Genomic DNA, 18,386 nt, shown 5'->3' with positions numbered 1-18,386 from the left:
AGCCAAACTTGGACGCTCGTGTGCCTCGCACACATTGCACCCTATCACGCGCCGGCCCTGGGATTACTGGAAAAAATCTGAACCTTCGCTAAATTTAGGTTCGGGGCTCATGAAAAACTGTACAGTTTTTAGAATTATCTTACAAAATACGATCGAATATATTGGATGAAAAATTCGCTATCATGTCGATCGTATAGTTTTCACCTGGAGCACCAGTCTTTTTTCACGATAACTAGACAAGTAGAGATTTTTTATTTTTGGTGGTCTCACTTTAAAAACGGGTATTTAAGAGTGTATTAAGCGAAGTTTCAATTTTTTCCATCACTTTCTTAAAGCCATGTCATACTACTCTAAAAATAATTTTACCTACATCTTTTTTTGGCTAACTCCTGCCAGCACATTGTTTAAAGGACAATATACAGCGGGGAAATATCGCCAAATAGATTTATGCTCTTTTCCTTCATTCATACCTCTGTGACTGTTATGCATGTCAATTTGATGAGGTGAAATGTGGTAAAACATTTGTATAAATTTGGTGATAAGTATAGTTTTAATATAAGAAAATTAAATGTTTTCATCAATGTACTTACTGTTTGTCAGACCAGACTGCAGCGAAGGCCAAGCTTCTTTGGTTTGCGAATTTGAGGTCCCACTATCTCGAACAGCATTGCCAGATACAGTTGGAGATGGAGTAGGTTTTCTAAATAAAAAAAAAAGATGTCTTTATAATCATTTCCGTTAGTTGTATGTGAAGCAGAAAAGGGCGTAGTTATTTCTTTTTAGTTCCAAAGCTTTCTTTACTTTCAAATCATTACATGCATTAGAAAAGATATGATTGCATATAATAATTTTCAAATTTTTGCTTCAGTTTTGGAATTATCTGAAATAATGTGAAAAAGGTAACACAAATATCATGATAATTAACCTGAATGCTTCAATACCAGCACATGACCAGGAAAAAATTTAAATACCACTATAAGTTGAGAGGGCGTTCAGTAATCTCGTATTACGCTACGTATATGGAAATGATATGTTCCGAGAAGTTTGAACTCTTTCATTATCAATGAAAAATTGTTTGCCTACTGCAGTTTCGATCCAATTTTTCAGGCCCTTTTCAGAGGTCATAAGAATTTGATAAAAAGTGATTTGACATTCAAAAATGAACATAAGCATGCATGGTTTCTCCGTAACAAAAAGCACAATTAATTTCTCGAAAAGTAGTTTCTAACCAAGTTTAAACTACTTCCAAAGCAGCATTTTTTCTGAGACAACGTTTTTTGATAAAAGTGATTAATTTTAAGAAAAAATCAAGCAAAGAAGTAAAAAATTTAGAGCTATAATAGAAAGTTATCTTTCTTTGTAACAAACACTTTTAACAACAAATTTCAAGATTCCTCTTCAGGCCTGCTTCAATTTTCATGAAGACAATTTTGTTCAAATTTTTGTATTTAACAAGTCAATGCTCATTGAACTGTTAAAAAAATCAAATGATGCAGTGAGAGTCTTGCAAAGATCATTCATCAGCCTACACATATCTTGAGCTGGAGAGATGTAAGCATTACTTGCCTGATTAATTTAAATATTGAAAGACTCTTGAGATCCTGTATCAAACTGAGGCTCTCGAAAATAAGACCTATTGATTAGAAATGGACAATTAATTTTACCTTTTATTATTTTGAATAGGATTTTTAGGTAGAGAAGTCATCTTCTATCTTCCAACAGAAACCGCCTTAAACAACAAATATGTCAAAGATCTCGTTTGTATCTTTTTAAGTATCTCAGCATGCGATACAAATATTAACATTTTTCTTTTCTTAAAACTCTTAAACGTCCTGACCAAATATCCAAGCATTTTGCTGACTTGTCCACTCATTATTTCAATATGATAATTTAATCTTAATTATGAGTTAAATTGTATTCCTAGATCGCACGTGGATTCTACTCTACTTAATTAGGCGTTATTGATTTCGTAATTAAAGATTATTGGATTCACAGTTCAGCTCTAATAGAATACATTTTAGAGCCTACAGAACAATACACCTCAATTGTTTGTGCAAAAATATTTAAAAGTTCTAACAACACTTCAAAGGATAAAAAGAGATATTTCGGATTTCACTCGTGTAAAAAACTACGAATTGTTTCCCGACGTTTCGTGAACATTGCAGTACACATCTTCAGGGCTGACCTGAAACTGAGGTATCAGGTCATGATGTCCTTAGGTATACTCTCTACGATGCCTGTGATTGGCCAGAGCGCCCCACCGTGGGGACTGGTCGTACTTGAGTGACCAATCAAGTCTTTTTTTAAAAATCTGGGAGAACGAAAAGCCAAATCGGATTGGTATTATATCCATTGTCCCTATTGATGTTATTAGGGTGTTTTAAGATTTCGATTGCTTTTCTATGTTTTCTTGGAAATTTGTTGTGTTTTTGCATTGACTATTGTTTCATCAAATAAAATGTTATGTCCTGTTTCGATATGATGTTCAGCTAGTGCTGATTGCGTGAAATGTTTTAGCCTGACTTTACTTTCATGTTCCTTAATACGTTGGCTCACCGCTCTCCCGGTTTCTCCAATATAGACTTTGCCACAAGAACAAGGGATTTTATATACTCCTGGATCACTGAGGGGTGCCTTTTATCCTCAGGGTTATTTAGGAGTTGTCCTATTTTCGCAGGTGGTTTAAATATGGTTTGGATATTGGTTTTGTTGAGAATTCTTCCTATTTGTTCTGTGACACCTTGGATGTAGGGTAGGTTGGTGGTCATTTTTCTCTCTCTTTCTTTCGTACGTTGTGTTGACTTGCTTTTTTGAGAATGTTTTCTTATTGCTTTATCAATTTGTTGGCTTGTGTAATCGTTCTGTATTAGGATTTGTTTAGCGTTTTGTAATTCCTTTTGTAAGTTATCTTTGTCTGTTATGGAGATAGCTCTGTATACAAGGGAGTTGATGACTGATTGTTTTTGAGATGAGTGATGGTGGAAGAAGGCATGTAGGTATCTGTTTGTATGTGTGGGTTTTCTGTAAACTTCATGTCCGAATGTGTTATCAGATTTTTTGTAAACTAATACGTCCAAGAAAGGCAATTTTCCGTTTTGTTCTATTTCCATGGTGAACTGGATATTAGGATATAATTGATTGATAAAATCGAAAAACTTATTTAGTTCATCTCGTCCATGTCGCCAGATGACAAATGTGTCATCAACGTAACGGAACCAGGATTCTGGTTTAAGTGTGGCTTGGTTGAAGATTTTAGTTTCTAGATGTTCCATAAAGGCATTGGCTATTACAGGTGAGATTGGGCATCCCATTGCTGCCCCTATGGTTTGTTCGTAGAACTGGTTATTGAACGAGAAGTATTATTGAGACAGCGTTCTATCAAAGGTACGAATTCGGAAGGGAAGTTTGTGAAAGATTTAATAATATCAATTGTATCCGAGATTGGTACTTTCGTAAAAAGAGATACTATGTCAAAACTCACTATGATATCTTGGGGTTGAATGTTAATCTGTTGTATCTTTTTAATAATGTCAAATGAGTTTTGGACGTGAGTGATGGAGTTTCCTGTTGACCGTCCCCACGGTGGGGCGCTCTAGCCAATCACAGGCATCGTAGAGAGTATACCTAAGAACATCAATACCTGATACCTCAGTTTCAGGTCAGCCCTGAAAATGTGAACTGCAATGTTCACGAAACGTCGGCAAACAATTCGTAGTTTTTTTACACGATGAGATCTTATCAGTTATATCGTTACTGTAGACCATATAAAACAGAGGATCGAAATTTTAGCTTTTCGGAACTCCTGATTTAGGCTGATAAATTTCAGAAGAATAACCTGCTAACTGAACATAGCGATTCCTATTTCCAGAAAAGTGTTTAATTACTATAATAAGATTGGACGGTAGATTAAGGCCACGTAATTTTATTAATAATAGCCTGTGGGTCACTTTATCAAAATTCTTTGAGAAATCGAAGTAGACTATATCAACTTGCTCCCCAATTTTGAATGCTTCCGAGGTATACTCTGTGAATTTACTTAAATCTGCAACTGTCGAACAAATTAACAATAAAAATACGTCAAATTCAAAACAAGATGTTTACAAAATAGTCTTTTTTCATAAAATTGCCATTTTGTTTCTATTTGACCGAAATTAATAATTTTTTTTTTGGTATTAAAGTTGAAATGATACACTTCAATAAAAAAAGTATGTCTATAGCATGACAAGAAATTAAAGATTTTTTAGGAGAGATTGAAAATAGGTTATATTTTAAGATACAAAAAATGAGCAAAGCATTTGTTTTCAGGATAAAATTACTGTATTTTATAATAAAATGTACATAACATGAAATTTTCCCAAGACTATGATAAAAATAAATTATTACAATTAAATAAGTCCATATATACGGTACATTCAATGAACAATCCGCATCTGTGTTCATCACAGAGACGGCGCAAGCAATTGTTGCACCTCCTGCGCGTTCGCCCGGATCTTTCCGTTTCACAGAGTGCACATTAGGCACGACTTTCCTTGCGAATAGCAGTGTAACCTCTAAAAACTATTTCATCAACTCTTAAAACCTTAGCAATGAGTCGCCTAGTACTTAGACGCAAAGTTTGCTACTCTAAACGTCCACTATCATCGGAACAGGGACCCTCTTCCTCCTCGCCAGCGTCCTCTGCCACATCTGTTGCCTGCACTGCCATACAATTATGTAAATTATAACGTAAGTGGTGTTCGTCGGACAGTCTGTAATAATAATTTACATTTTTCTTCGATTATTTTATGGTTTATACTCGAAAAATAGTATTTCAAAATTTCTTTAAAAATATGAGAAAATTATCAAGTATTTAATAAATTTATAATAAAAACACAAAAATATGTTGAAATACTTATATTCAATATAATTCCACTTATTAAACTGGAGAAAATAAAAATACTTCAAATTTCACAGGCACCGACTTCACACACACCGCTACCAAACTAGTGCAAATTTGCACTCCTTCAAAGTTTCGACGTTGCTGTATGAGCGGTAACGAAGCTAATGACATCGATCTTAACTCAGCAAATAGCCTAGGGGAGTAGCATATTTATTGTAGTGGGGAGTGACCCTTGGTCTACGCAGGTAAAAAGTTACAGAAGAAATTTTACGAGGTGCGAATTCGCACTAGTGTGGTTATTAAGGGTTAATGATGGTTCTAGATATGTCATAATAGTATCAGCTATACATATATATTTTGGGAAATTTCTTAAAAATTGAAATAGGACGATGTTTTTCTGGTCAAATTTATCAGCCTCGTTAAAAACTGGGCACTTTGGTTTATTTCCATTGTGATGGATAAATTTCAGTCTTGAGAGCAATATTGTAAATATATGAGAGTGTTTCAAATAATACTGTATGTTAGAGTGGGTCAAAAAATCACATTTGAGAAGTTTTAATGGGCGTTGATGCCAAATCCTTCACTCGCAGAAACAAATTAATGCATATTTTTTTATTTTTTAATAACAATATTTTTAGAACGTTGTGGAGTGTTTTTAAGTTTTCTCTTGATGTAGGAATTCAAATAGAAAATTTAAAACAGAACCCTCAGCGAGCCCAGAGCTTTAACCCAAACGACAGTTTTAATGTTATTACTCTGCCATTTAAATCATTGACTTATCCTATTGAAGAGTGACGCCCTTTGTACACAGGTGCTTATACCTGATACATTTTTTTTCTTCTCAGTACGCGATTGTCACCAAGTTAGGACCGTCAGTAGATAATTTAAAAATAAGAAAAATTCTACTTAATTTTTACAACTATTTGAATATTGAAATGAAGGTCTTGATTGTACATTTGTTTTAATTCTTACAAATTATATTGAATGTAACTTCTAAACCAATGGTTTTTGCATTATTAATATTTAATTTTAAATTAATTACTTTGAATTTTTTGCATGATTATAAATTTATTTAAATATAATAATTTTTACATACAAAATACGTTCGATTTTTTAAATCTTTTATATATTTTGTAATCAAACGGAAAATTATAAATTTATTTAAATTCCAAGAATTTATAGAAATAAAATATTGGGAGACTTAATAAAAAATTCATGATGACAAATTCGTAATTAATAAAAATCACACTAAAATCTTTCCACAATATATTGCGAAGATTAAAAATTCTATTAGGTACTTCTTATAAACAATTAAACAATTGAACATAGGTAAAAGAACACATTTTAGTTTTGCATGTATTTTAGTCTTGCACAATGATTGTGCTCTTGATATATTGCTATCACACTACAATTTGTGAACTTTTCCATACTTTCAAAAAGATAGGTAAAGACTTTTTAAGGTTCTAGAAATAAAACCTTTGTTTAAAATTTAAAAAGTATTATTTAAATTACATTTTTCAACGTTTTGAGAATTTTGAAAGATTTTTTAATCATAAAATTGATTTGTTAAGATTCAATGGAAAATTTATCATGATTTTTTATTTTCTAGTTATGCAGGTTTATAAAATTTTCGAAATAAATCGAATGAGTGTAAGAGATATTTAGAAGTTTCGATAAAGATACGATCAGAATTTTAAACTATAACTATAATAATTTGTAAATATTAAAAAAAAAAAAAAACTAAAAACGAAACATGGCTTTTTGAATACGAGGACTGTTTGATAAGTCAGTGACTTTTTGAATAAGACATTTTTTTCGGCAAAAAGCGTTTTATTTCTCAACATAATCTCATTTTAGGACGATACACTTAGTCCAGCGTGTTTCCAATTTTTTTATTCCTTCCAAATAATAGGTTTTCTCAAGGCCCTCAAAATAGGCGTTTGTTTCGGTGATGACCTCTTCTTTCGACCCAAATCTCTTACCGCCCAGATATTTCTTCAGGTTTGGAAACGGGAAATAGTCGCAGGGGACTAAATCTGGAGAATATTCTGGATGAGGTAGCAGTTCGTAGCCCAATTTATGGATTTTTGCCATCGCAACTACACACATGTACACCAATTCATTGCCCTGATGGAACAGTAGTTTTTTCTTCAACCGTCCAAAAGCTTAGAATAATATTGACCGTTGATTGTTTCACCCTTCTGAAGGTAATTGATGTGAATGATACCGCGTGCGTCCCAAAAAAACTGTGGTCATGACCTTGTTAGCCGACAGACCCACCTTGGCCTTCTTTGGTGCACGTTCACCAGAAGAAACCCACTGTTTCAATTGTTCCTTGGTCTCTAGTGTGTTGTGATGGATCCACGTTTCGTCCACGGTTGCGAAACAGCGCAAAAACTCGCTCGGATTGCGATTGTACATCGTCAAACACTCCTTTGGAGTGGTCACACGGTTGCGCTCATGGTCGAGTGTGAGGAATCGCGGCACCCATGTCGCGGATACTTTTTTCGTGTCCAAATATTCATGTAAAATGTGATGTACCCGCTCAGTTGAGATGCCTACAGCCTCAGCCACCTCACGCACTTTCACTATCCAATCGTCCAATATCATTCCATGGATTTTATCGACGATTTCTGGCGTTATGACCTCTTTTGGGCGACCTGAACGTTCGGCGTCACTTATGCTGGTACGACCACAACGGAACTCAGTAAACCACTTCTTAACCATTGCAATTTAAGGTGCAGAGTTCCCTTAGTATTTGTCAAGCCTTTTCTTCGTTTCAGTAATGGTTTTCTACGTAAAAAATAATGCTTAATCAAGACACGAAATTCACTTTTTTCCATTTTCGTCAATATTCACGAGGTTATGTGCTTTGAATGGCTGTCAAACACAAACTAAATGACTCAGCTTGCTCAAGATTTAACAAGAGTCTATTCATAGATGGCGTTGACGAAATAAAATGCTTATTTGCAGAAATATATCTCTTATTCAAAAAGTCACTGACTTATCAAACATCTCTCGTATTTCTAAATGAAGTTTTCAAAGAATATTTAGCAAGATTTAAAACATTACATAACCTTTCCAAAATGGTTGAAAATGAATGTTTTTAAGTTTCAGACAATTTTACGGACAATTCGAGTGAGTTTCAAAGACATTTACGAATTTAAAATTATTTAATAGATTAAAAATATTTAAAAATTGAAAGATTTCCGAAAAAATATGAAATATTTTTTTAATTTTCCAAGCTTTGAAAGGTCCTAAATATCTATTAAACTGATCGAAATTCGTCAAAAATTGTGTAAACTCTTGCAAAATAAACAAATATTCTTTAAAATAGTTTCCATTTTTTTACATATCTGAAGTCTTCAAAAATATTTTTGAATTTTCTGGAGAAACTTGGAAAAATTATATTTATACAATAACCTTAAAGCAAATAAACAAAGACAATTAAAAATAGTCATTCAAAATATTTGTTTTGTATTCTAAATTATTTTTCTCTTGAAATCACAATTTATTAACAATTATTTTGTATTGACTGAAAGATACATTTGAGTTGAAAATACAAGAAGGTTGAAAATTAGTAATTTAAGTTCAAAATTTATCTCTTTGGTTAGAAATGTAACTATTTTGTCGAAAATTCATCTTTTTTTGCGGAAATCAAATCTTTTTGGTTAGAAATTCATATTTTTAGTTAAGGATTCAACTATTTTGTTTGGCATTAAAATATTTTTTGGTTTTCATATCAGCTATTCTATTTTTTTAAGAATTTATATTTTTTGTTTGAAAATATCAGACAGTGATTATTTGCATAACGTAATCCTAATCTTAAATGAAAAACAATATGAATAGAAGTGATTTTAGTAAGAAATGTGTTTTTGAAAATAGTTCCGATATTTAAAACTACAATTCGCGGTCTATTTATGGACATCAGTGTGAGTGAGCTTCCTACAGCAAAGGGTCTTTTATGCATACACAGGCATGTGAAAGTAAGGAAATTAATTTTTTTAATAATTTTTCAACTAGCGATTTGAAAATAGCTTAAGCATCATCTACGAATATTTTCAATTACAATGATATATTACTTGCCTAGAAAAGTGGAAAAGCTGAAGAAATTAATTCGATGGGCTATTCACTCTGAAGTGGAACGTTTCGAATGGTAGAATTTTTCGTGCAGTCTTAACGAAATCACGTAAAACTATGAAAAGCATGAACTCATAAAGTTAAAGTTGTAGCAATAATGACGTCAGTAAAACTATACTTGAAGTTGTAAGAATAAGGAAAGAGTCGTCATACAGCGCAGTGAGTCATGGAGGTAGAACAAAGTCAGAACGAAGTCGACAGTCATCGCTTGAATTCATCAAAGTCAAACACTAACGAATTCAAAAACTACAGTCAAATGAAGTCACGAAAGTAGGATTGAAGCCGCATGACATTGTTAAAATAACGTTACATTTACTTCAGCGGACGTCCAAGCTCGCAGGCACTGCCATGAAAGTAGATCACACGGCAGCCAGGGCTACATGTATGGGCCTGAAGCTACGAGTATACCAGGAGGCTGTATGGCCGAGCCTGCATCTGCAAGTCCTAAGCGTCCAATAATAAGACACTTTGAATTCTTAGTTGTCATAAATTCTTCAGGCTTGGCGAAAAGCTGCTGTTTGACTGAAATTGATGATTTTTGTAATTGCTTTAAAGTTATAAATTAAAAAATAATAAACTTTTTTTTTATAAACCTGTTCTCACTATACTCAAAACTGCTTGTGGAAAATTTCAAGTTAAACAATCATATCTAAGGGCCGCTACGAGTTCACAAATATTGCAATTTTATACAACTTTCGAGATGCCTCAAATTTTTTTATAACTTTGTTGATGTATTAAAATGTGATCAAATGCACATTTACTGCGAAGAGAACAAGTTTATAAAAAGGTGAATAAATTGACTTATAATTTCTAGAACAAAATCGAAGAAGTAAAAAAAGTATACGTTTTACGAGTTAAACTCCGACACCAAATTTGCACACAACGTTCTAAAAATCATTTTTTTTTTAAATTAGCCTTCATTTGTTTCTACGATTTGGCAACATTCAAGATTTGGAATCGACGCCAGTTGAAATTTCTCAAATGTGATTTTTCCACCCTACTGGATATCAGTCCTTAACCTACCGAAAATCTAGATGATTTCTAGATGATATCGTCTAGGAACACATCATCTAGAATTGAACCCTTGCTAGATTATAACTAGACGACTGCTAGACTCACAAGGGTCACCCGTCCTCAGTCCCTTTTTTATGGGGTAGGTAGTAAAGCGGTCAATTCTTTTTTAGCCGCCCCTATTAATATCTATACCTGCGTGTAGTACGCGTCTAGGGAACGTCGAGTGAGCATCTAGGAATCGTATAGTGAGAATCTAGGAAGCATCGAGTGGGCATTTAGGAAGCGTCCAGGGGGCATCTACGAAGCGTCTAGTGGGCATCTAGGAGGAGTGTAGTGCGCATCTAGGCATCGCATAGTGTGAACCTAGGAAAGCATACAAAATAATGTACGAATAAATATTCTTTCTAACTTTAATACATTTTATTTGGTGAAATTGGCGTAATACTCTTAAACTTTATTATATTCCTTCATATAGAGATGTATTCAAATTCAGAACATAGTTTACTTCCAAGGAATCATTTCTGACAGTTTATGAAAGTTTTTTAGTTTATTTAGTTTATTTATTTAGTTTATATATAGAAAGTTTATGAAAGAGTTTTATTTATGAAAATTCAAAACAAGATTTCTAAAAAAATATGTTTTAAATTATTACAATATAACCTTCATTTTTTAAATTATTAAAATATATAATTCACACACACAGTTACTTACTCATATAATCGCACGCTTAAGGGCATGTGATATTTAGAAAATCCCCCGGCTTGTTTCCTAGGATAAGAAATATTTTGCCTTCAAAATCTGGGAAATGATAGCGAACATGCTAACGGACGTCCCCACACACTTTTTTTTGTGTTTTTTTTTTTTATCACAAAATTTCTGATATTGCTAACAACGTGCAGGTATATTTCGAGGTTATGCGTTTTATAATACACCCGAGCCTTACTTCCAGACTATACAATATTTTTGGCCGAAAACTTTGGACTTACAAATAAACATAGTAACTAATCTCCCGGAACTAATCTTCTTTGCAGGCAATCAAAAAAGTTTATTTCATAAATAATTCCCAGATTATCGAAAAGGCAGAGATAGAAAACGACGTAACCTAAAAATAATGCATATGCATAAAATCTTTATTTAGCACAATACATTTTTTCGTTATTATCCCTTAAAAAAGAGTCCACGGACGTCCGTTATGATATTTAATAGCATCTCCGAATTCAGTTTTTAAAAATTTTCATTTTTGTGGAAAAAAGCCAGGGAAACTGTAAGTATCACATGCCCTTAAACGCTTTAAAAATTCGCACTCCCCGAGGATTCAAACCCTACGTAAACTACCTAGTGTGTCCTAACCGCGCGCTCGAAGCACTTGGATCTCTGATACAAAATCTGGCCCTGGTATTGCAAGGCAGCGTCGTACCAAGTCGTAAGGCTAGCCCCAACCTTCTTCAAACTAAAATCTGTTGGAAAAGGCTCGATGCTTTTTTTCTTTAAAAATTTAAAAGATTTACAAAATATTCAAAAGTATTTAACCCTAAAGAAATTTCAAGTACAAAAATGCTTAAATAACCTTGATGACAAAAAACCATTTTCTTCTATACAAAAATCTCCATAAATGCGCAATTATCAATTTATCCAACTCTTGTATATATAAGTAATAAATCATAAAGAAAAACAAGCGCAAAAATGCTTTAATAACATCAATGAGAGAAAAAATAATTTTCTGCTATAGGAAAACGTTGATAAATCGCACAGCTTTCAGTTTATCGCAATTCGGTGCTTGGATGAAAAACATTTGCCTGCTTCCTCCTTCATTCACAATTATTATATTTAAAAAATGTTTAATTCTCAATTTTTTAATTATTCTTTTATTACATGAAGTACATTCTTAAAAAACTTTAAAAAATGTTATTGGATTCCTTTTCCTAAAATATTTTGCTTTAAAAAGGCACTTTTTTTTAATTCTCAGGAAAATGTAACAATTTTCTACGATTCATGAATTATTGGACTGAGAAACTTAGTTTTCTTAATTTTATTAAGTTTTTCTAAATACACATGCTTACGATTTCCACATTAAATCTATTCTCAATAATTAAATTATTAATAAGTGCCCGTCTTCCCTTTCTTATGACTCTTTCCTTCGTATTTTCAGTTCCCAGATGTTGGGATTTCCCCAAAATCGGGACGGCGTAAAATAAATTAAACGTAAATTTTACCTGGTTAGGGCATGAGGCACTTGGGGGACCTTTCGTATGGGAATATCATTGTCAATACAAAATAAGTTGTCATCATTGTCAATACTAAATAAATAATTCTCAATAATAAATAAGTTTTAAGCAACAGATTTTGTAACTTTAAAAATAATTAATCTAGCCGAATGCATAAAATTAATTTTTCCTTAAATAAAAACAAATTTTTTTATTTAGCAGGATTTTTTTTCATAATTTTCAATTTTATGTTCATACTTGCTACATGAAACAGTAACAAAAAATATATGATTCTCGGAACTATTACACATTTAATGTTCAATGTCGCGTAAGAAATGAAAAAATCATATTGCGCAATTCGCATAGGGCTCATTTTTTAAAACAAAATTTCGATATGCTATCTGAAATCTTAAACAGAAAATGTTATACTTGGTTTTACAAACATTCTGAGCATTTTAGCGAATGTTAAAAAATATCAGACCTCATGCAAATGCTTTCGACAACATATTTTTTTTTAAACTTACTACACAACGCTAGATGAATACTTGACGAACCCTAAGCAAGACAGTGTTTACCTGGCTGAAAGAAAAACATGCTAGATGCCGCTAGATTAACTCTAGACGAACCCTAGACTAGGTGGCTGCCATAAAATTGTCCTAGACCAGCTATATGTTTATTTGTCAATCTTTCTATTGCATTTTCTACAGGCGTAAGAAGAATTTGTATATTGTTCTTAAAAATATCCTTACCTGCCAAGTCATCACACCATCCCTCATCTATCATGTCTTAATTTTCCACATAAACGCTCTCAAAGTATTCTGCAAATACCTCAACAATCTCGCCCTCTTTGCACAATTTAGAGCCCTCATTCAACATGATTCCAGGAATCCTAGTTTCATTTTTTAACATAAGACTATGCTCCAAATCTTCCCAGAATAACCCTGTAAAGAGTTTTCTGTACCTGCTCAATAATTGGTATGAACCTCTTTAGACACTTTTTAGAGATTTTTCAAATTTCATTATGAGCCTTTATATCAGAAGCCGACTTGTTTATTTAACCTCCAAATTTGTATTTGGTTTTCAAATAGTTTTTTAACGTATTAAGACTCCAGATAAAGTAGTCATTGGGAGAGGAGTTATATTTTAAAGTGGGAATAATTTCACAGATTTCCTTCAGTATTACTTAATAAAGATATTTGCAAGCATCCTCTGAAGCATTAATCTTATATAACTTATTCCACTGAATTTTAGCCAGGTTTAAGTATAGACACGAATAGTCTCCTTTTTTTAAATCGAATCTTTTTTGACAATCTATCTTAAACATACAAAGTGCGTCTTTTGTTATGCAGTTACAGTTACTTTCCCTGGCATGTGGCCACCTTGTACAGTTTCCACTTGAAATACTATTATTTACTTAAAAAGTTCAAATTATTTGAAACAAGTGTAAAAAAGTAACTATTTTGAAAAAGTTTCAGTTTATATCAATTCTAGACTTATCACTAATGATTAATTAAAACATACAATATTTATTCCATAAAAATTAACTGATATGAAGAAAAATGCGCTGCACCTTCGGTTAAAATACCGAAGGATAAAAATAATTGTTTAAAAATAAATGAGAATTGGAATTACAGCTTTCTCCGAAAGATGAATTTAAAAAAATAATTGTTTAAATCATTACGATAATATACATGATGCTAGAATCTTAATTCGTGTCCCATTATTTAAAGCCACACTTCAGTTAAAATATCAAACCTTTTTTTAAATCCGTATGATAATATGAGGCTGAACTTTTAAATTCTTTGTCTATTATTTAAAATGACTAAATTACTCATTTCAATTATTTAAAGTCAATAAACTGATTGTATATTAGCGTATCCAAACGTCCGATCAAATGGGAGTATCAAATGGGAGCTCATATGATCCTATTTGCCCATTCCAAGTAGTTAAACAACCACCACAGGGGCCCACTGGGAGCAGCTGACATGAAAAATGAAACTGGCTCCCAATATAACCGTGGTAAATCACACCTACAGCCACGTCTCGCGACCATGAAATGGGCATGATGAAATCATAAGGACAGGCCAGTGAAACCCTCGTGTCTCGTTTAGTGAAACGATCAAAATATCTACCAAATGACGAGTAAAAGGAGGTATGCTGATTATCACAAACACATTTGTATACAAAACAAAACAACTTTATACAACCGACGATTCTAAATTCATGAAAATACAGGTTATAAACAATGTTAGTTTTAGACTAATTTATATCCATTTAGTCCATGACCGAGAGAATGAGTCTGGATGCGGAATATAATTCAAGAGGTATCAAGTTGCTGGAATGCATGAAAACAATGGTATTATTTTAATTAACGGAAGAACTCAGGACGATTATGCACGTTAGTTTCCATTAATGAATTACAAGATCGAAACATTTCTCAATAGCAATTCTTTACATACTCCTACAATATTTATGTACAGGGTACCTAAAAAGTCCCGGGACGGTTGGATATTTCCTCAGGTCAAATATTTTTCAAAAAAGTGAAAGTCATTTCTGAAGTAAATTTCAACGAGGAATTCAATGGTGACCTTCATTTTGACCTTAATGTTGACCTTCAGAGCTTTTTGCAAGGTCAAATTTGTTTTTTTAAATGGAAACCCCCTTTTTTTACATCTGCAATCGATAGAGTGCAAAATTCTACGTTCAGGTACGTACCCAAGTCATAGGTAAATTGTAACGGTCAAGGTCAGTTAGAGGTTATTTGAAATTGACCAAGTTTTCCAAGAGGTCAGTGCGATTCCTGAAGTACATTTCAACGAGGAATTTAATGATCACTTTCATTTTGACCTTGAAGTTGACGTTCATGGCTTTTTGAAGGTCAACTTTTTTTTAAAATGAAACCCCCCCTTTTTTACATCTGCAATCGATAGAGCGGAAAATACTACGTTCAGGTACGTACCCAAGTCTAAAGTCAATTGTAACGGTCAAGATCAGTTAGAGTTTATTTGAAATTAACAAAGTTTTCCAAGAGGTCAGTGTAATTCCTGAAGTAAATTTAAACGAGAAATTTATTGGTGAGCTCTGTATTGATCTTAGTTACAGCGTTTTGAATATTTTAAAATCACAAGGAAATCTTTATTAAAAGTTCCAGGTGTTCTGGTGAGAGTTCTGTTTCTCCTAGAAGAGTTATACAGTCCTATACCGTTTTTTGATACCTAAGTCAATACCTAAGGCGATACCATAAGTCCTATACCGTTTTTCAATACGAATATTACGAATCAAAACTAAATTTACGTGTTACGAGTACACACTTACTATCTTTCGCCAAAAGATTATTATGGCGCAAGCTAAACTATCGGAACGAGAGAGGGTATCTGTATTAATGATGCGTGGTTGGGGAGATCGAGTTCGATCTTATGATCAAGTTCGTTTGCTTTTTAATCGCACTTTTCGTAAATGAGAAGGGTTAAATTCTGTCTCAAAATCAACAATTGAAAGAACTGTAAGGCGCTTTATATATATATATATATATATATATATATATAATCTGACAATAATTTTACCGCCAAGGTTCGACAGGTTGAGCTCGAACTCTGGACTCGTTATCGCAGACTTAACAAGTCAAAGCTGCTGGCTATCAGGCAGCATATTGTTGAGAGAATAAGGATACTATCTGACGCTAAGAGAAGTCCAGAGCGGAGAGAGAGGTGGGTCAGCGAAAATCAACAGTTTCTCTCTGACCCATCTCGACTCTTCTAAGACCCTCCAGTTACTGTCGCCCACCCGCCCAAACCAGAGGAGGTCGGAGTATTTTGGCGAGAAGTCTGCGAAGTGCAGCATAAACTGGACGAAGACTCAGATAAAATAAATAGCTTCAAGGAGCTGTGTGATGCCCTCATTACACCTGATAAAGAATTCCCACTCGGAGGTGAAAAAAGTATTTAGGGGGATGATGAACTATTCCGCGCCGGGACCAGATGGTATCAAGATCTTCTGTTGGAAGAAGTTTCCTTCAACCCTTCAGCATTTGGCCCGTATTTTCACCCCGAAGAATTACAGGCCAATCACTTGTCTGAAAACACTGTATAATATATTCACATCTATCCTAAATGATAGGAATGTTCGGGCAATTTGACCTGTGTGGTAAGTAAATGTATGTATGTATGTATCTACCAGCGTGACCTATCGATGGCAGAGATTGATTATCGGAAAGCTTTCGATTTGACCTCCCATAGACTTATCATCTGTCTTTTGGAAATCTTAAAGGTTCGTCCGCAAATATTTAGGTGCATAGACAGATTGATGCCGCTTTGGGAAACCAGATTTACTATCTCATCTAGAAAAAATCGTAGGTCACCTTTCAGAGAGGTGTCTTTCAGGGCGAAACCATGAGCCTACTTCTCTTTTGCCTCACATTATTGCCACGATCTAAAGGACTTCGCCATTCCGACGGGTACTTGTGCGGCAAACCTGCAGACCGAAAGTACATGGTCACTCATGTATTTTACATGGACGATCTTAAGATCTATGCTACAAACATAGAGCAACTACATCTATCTCTAGGGATTGTCGAACGATATACTCAGGAAACTGGAATGGAATTTGGGTTAGACAAATGCGCCAAGATTTATTTGAAGCGAGGAAAACTTAATGGCATCCCTGAAGATCCTGATCTCGTTGATGGAAGCGCTATGCGACACCTTTGCGCTAGAAAGACTTATACATACCTGGGCGTGCCACAGAGCCGCATTCAGGATGTGACATCTATAAAGGATACTCTCTGAAGCAGATACAAACGTCTCATCCGGCAGATTTGGTCTTCCGAACTGTCGGCGAGGAACAAAGTATCTGCAACGAACATGCTTGCCGTCCAGGAGTAGTTCCATGGACGAAGAACAAGCTCAGATCCCTTGATATCGGGAAAAGAAAGGTTATGCACATGAACAAAAGCATGCATCTTAATTCTTTCGTTACGCGACTGTACATCTCACACCATCAAGGTGGTCGCGGAATATTGAGTCTTGAATGTCTTCACAGCAGGATTATTCTGGGTACAGCAGACAGAGTTGCAAATGGAAGAAACCCTCTCTTAAAACGGTCAGGAATCACGAAGAAGTGGACAAAGGAGCGTTTCTATACAAACCAGCGGAGGAGGCTGCTGAAACACTCGGACTTGACTTCAGTATTAGGGGTGAGCAAAATGCATCAAATCTTATCTATCTCGAGTACTCACTTCTGAAAGCCCGGATTAAGAAAGCACAAGAGAAAAACTTTCGTGAACAGCTCCTCGATAAGAGGATGCACGGTATCTTCCACAGAAATGTGAAGGATCAGTCAATGTCTTGAGAGCTAACGTTTGCTTTCCTTAAATCACACGCATTGAAGTCTGGTAAGGAGGGTTTCACTTTGGCATGTCAACACGGTGTCATTTGCACCTTAACATACCGTCGCCACATTTTGAGCCAAGACATTCCTGATGATCGCTGCAGGGCGTGCCATGCACACTCCGAGCATTTAGCTCACATACTATTTAGTTGTCCAACTCACGCGGGAACGACCTACATTCAAAGGCACAATGCGGCACTAAGATTGCTTTATCACCAACTATGTCACTCTTACGGCATTAGCCTTAATATAGCTCCTCTAAATGCTCCTAGGGAAATCGAGTCGATTGTCGAGAATGGGAAGTGCCGCATATACTGGAACTTTTTATCCTCGACAATTGTTTCTGTTGCTCACTCGAGACCTGACATGATTCTTCTTGACTTCGATAAGCGAAACATGTTCGTTATCGACTTTTCGGCACCAGCTGACAAAAACATCATAGCCAAGGAGAATGAAAAGAAAGAGGGGTATTGTATATCTATCGAGGCATATAAGAGACCTTATGAGTGAGTTGCAACGATTGTACCCGGAATTTTCTGTTAAAGTAATCGTCCTTATCATCGGCGCTCTTGGAGATGCCAAGCTTTCACTCGTTAATAGCCTGAAAAGCATATTGATTCCGTTACCGACTGTAACTACCTATCACGGTCGTGAGGCGTGGTTGTGGCTGAAACTTTACAGCGATTCCGCCAAGAGGGGTGAAATTTTTCAGATAACCACCCGCTCCCGGCGAAATCCTGCGGTTGTCCTTATGACAAATTTTT

The 18,386-nt window shown here is 34.5% G+C and overlaps 1 protein-coding gene across 7 annotated transcripts in view; it reads right to left on the bottom strand.

The window, feature by feature from the left end:
- Positions 1-18,386, bottom strand: part of LOC117170577 (CCR4-NOT transcription complex subunit 4) — a 424,579-nt gene that overhangs the window by 307,496 nt on the left and 98,697 nt on the right. For all 7 annotated transcript variants that reach the window (XR_004466824.1, XM_033357421.1, XM_033357419.1 and 4 more), the window contains exon 6: positions 591-700. Coding sequence is in view for 6 of the 7 variants with exons in the window: in XM_033357421.1 (XP_033213312.1) it covers positions 591-700 (110 nt within the window). In the remaining variant the exon portion in view is untranslated. The remainder of the gene's footprint in view (positions 1-590; positions 701-18,386) is intronic.

The sequence above is a fragment of the Belonocnema kinseyi genome, chromosome 4, assembly GCF_010883055.1.
Source record: "Belonocnema kinseyi isolate 2016_QV_RU_SX_M_011 chromosome 4, B_treatae_v1, whole genome shotgun sequence".
In the NCBI taxonomy this organism is placed as follows: domain Eukaryota; kingdom Metazoa; phylum Arthropoda; class Insecta; order Hymenoptera; family Cynipidae; genus Belonocnema; species Belonocnema kinseyi.
The sequence above is the reverse complement of the archived record's forward strand: the minus strand, read 5'-3'. Positions and strand labels throughout refer to the sequence as shown.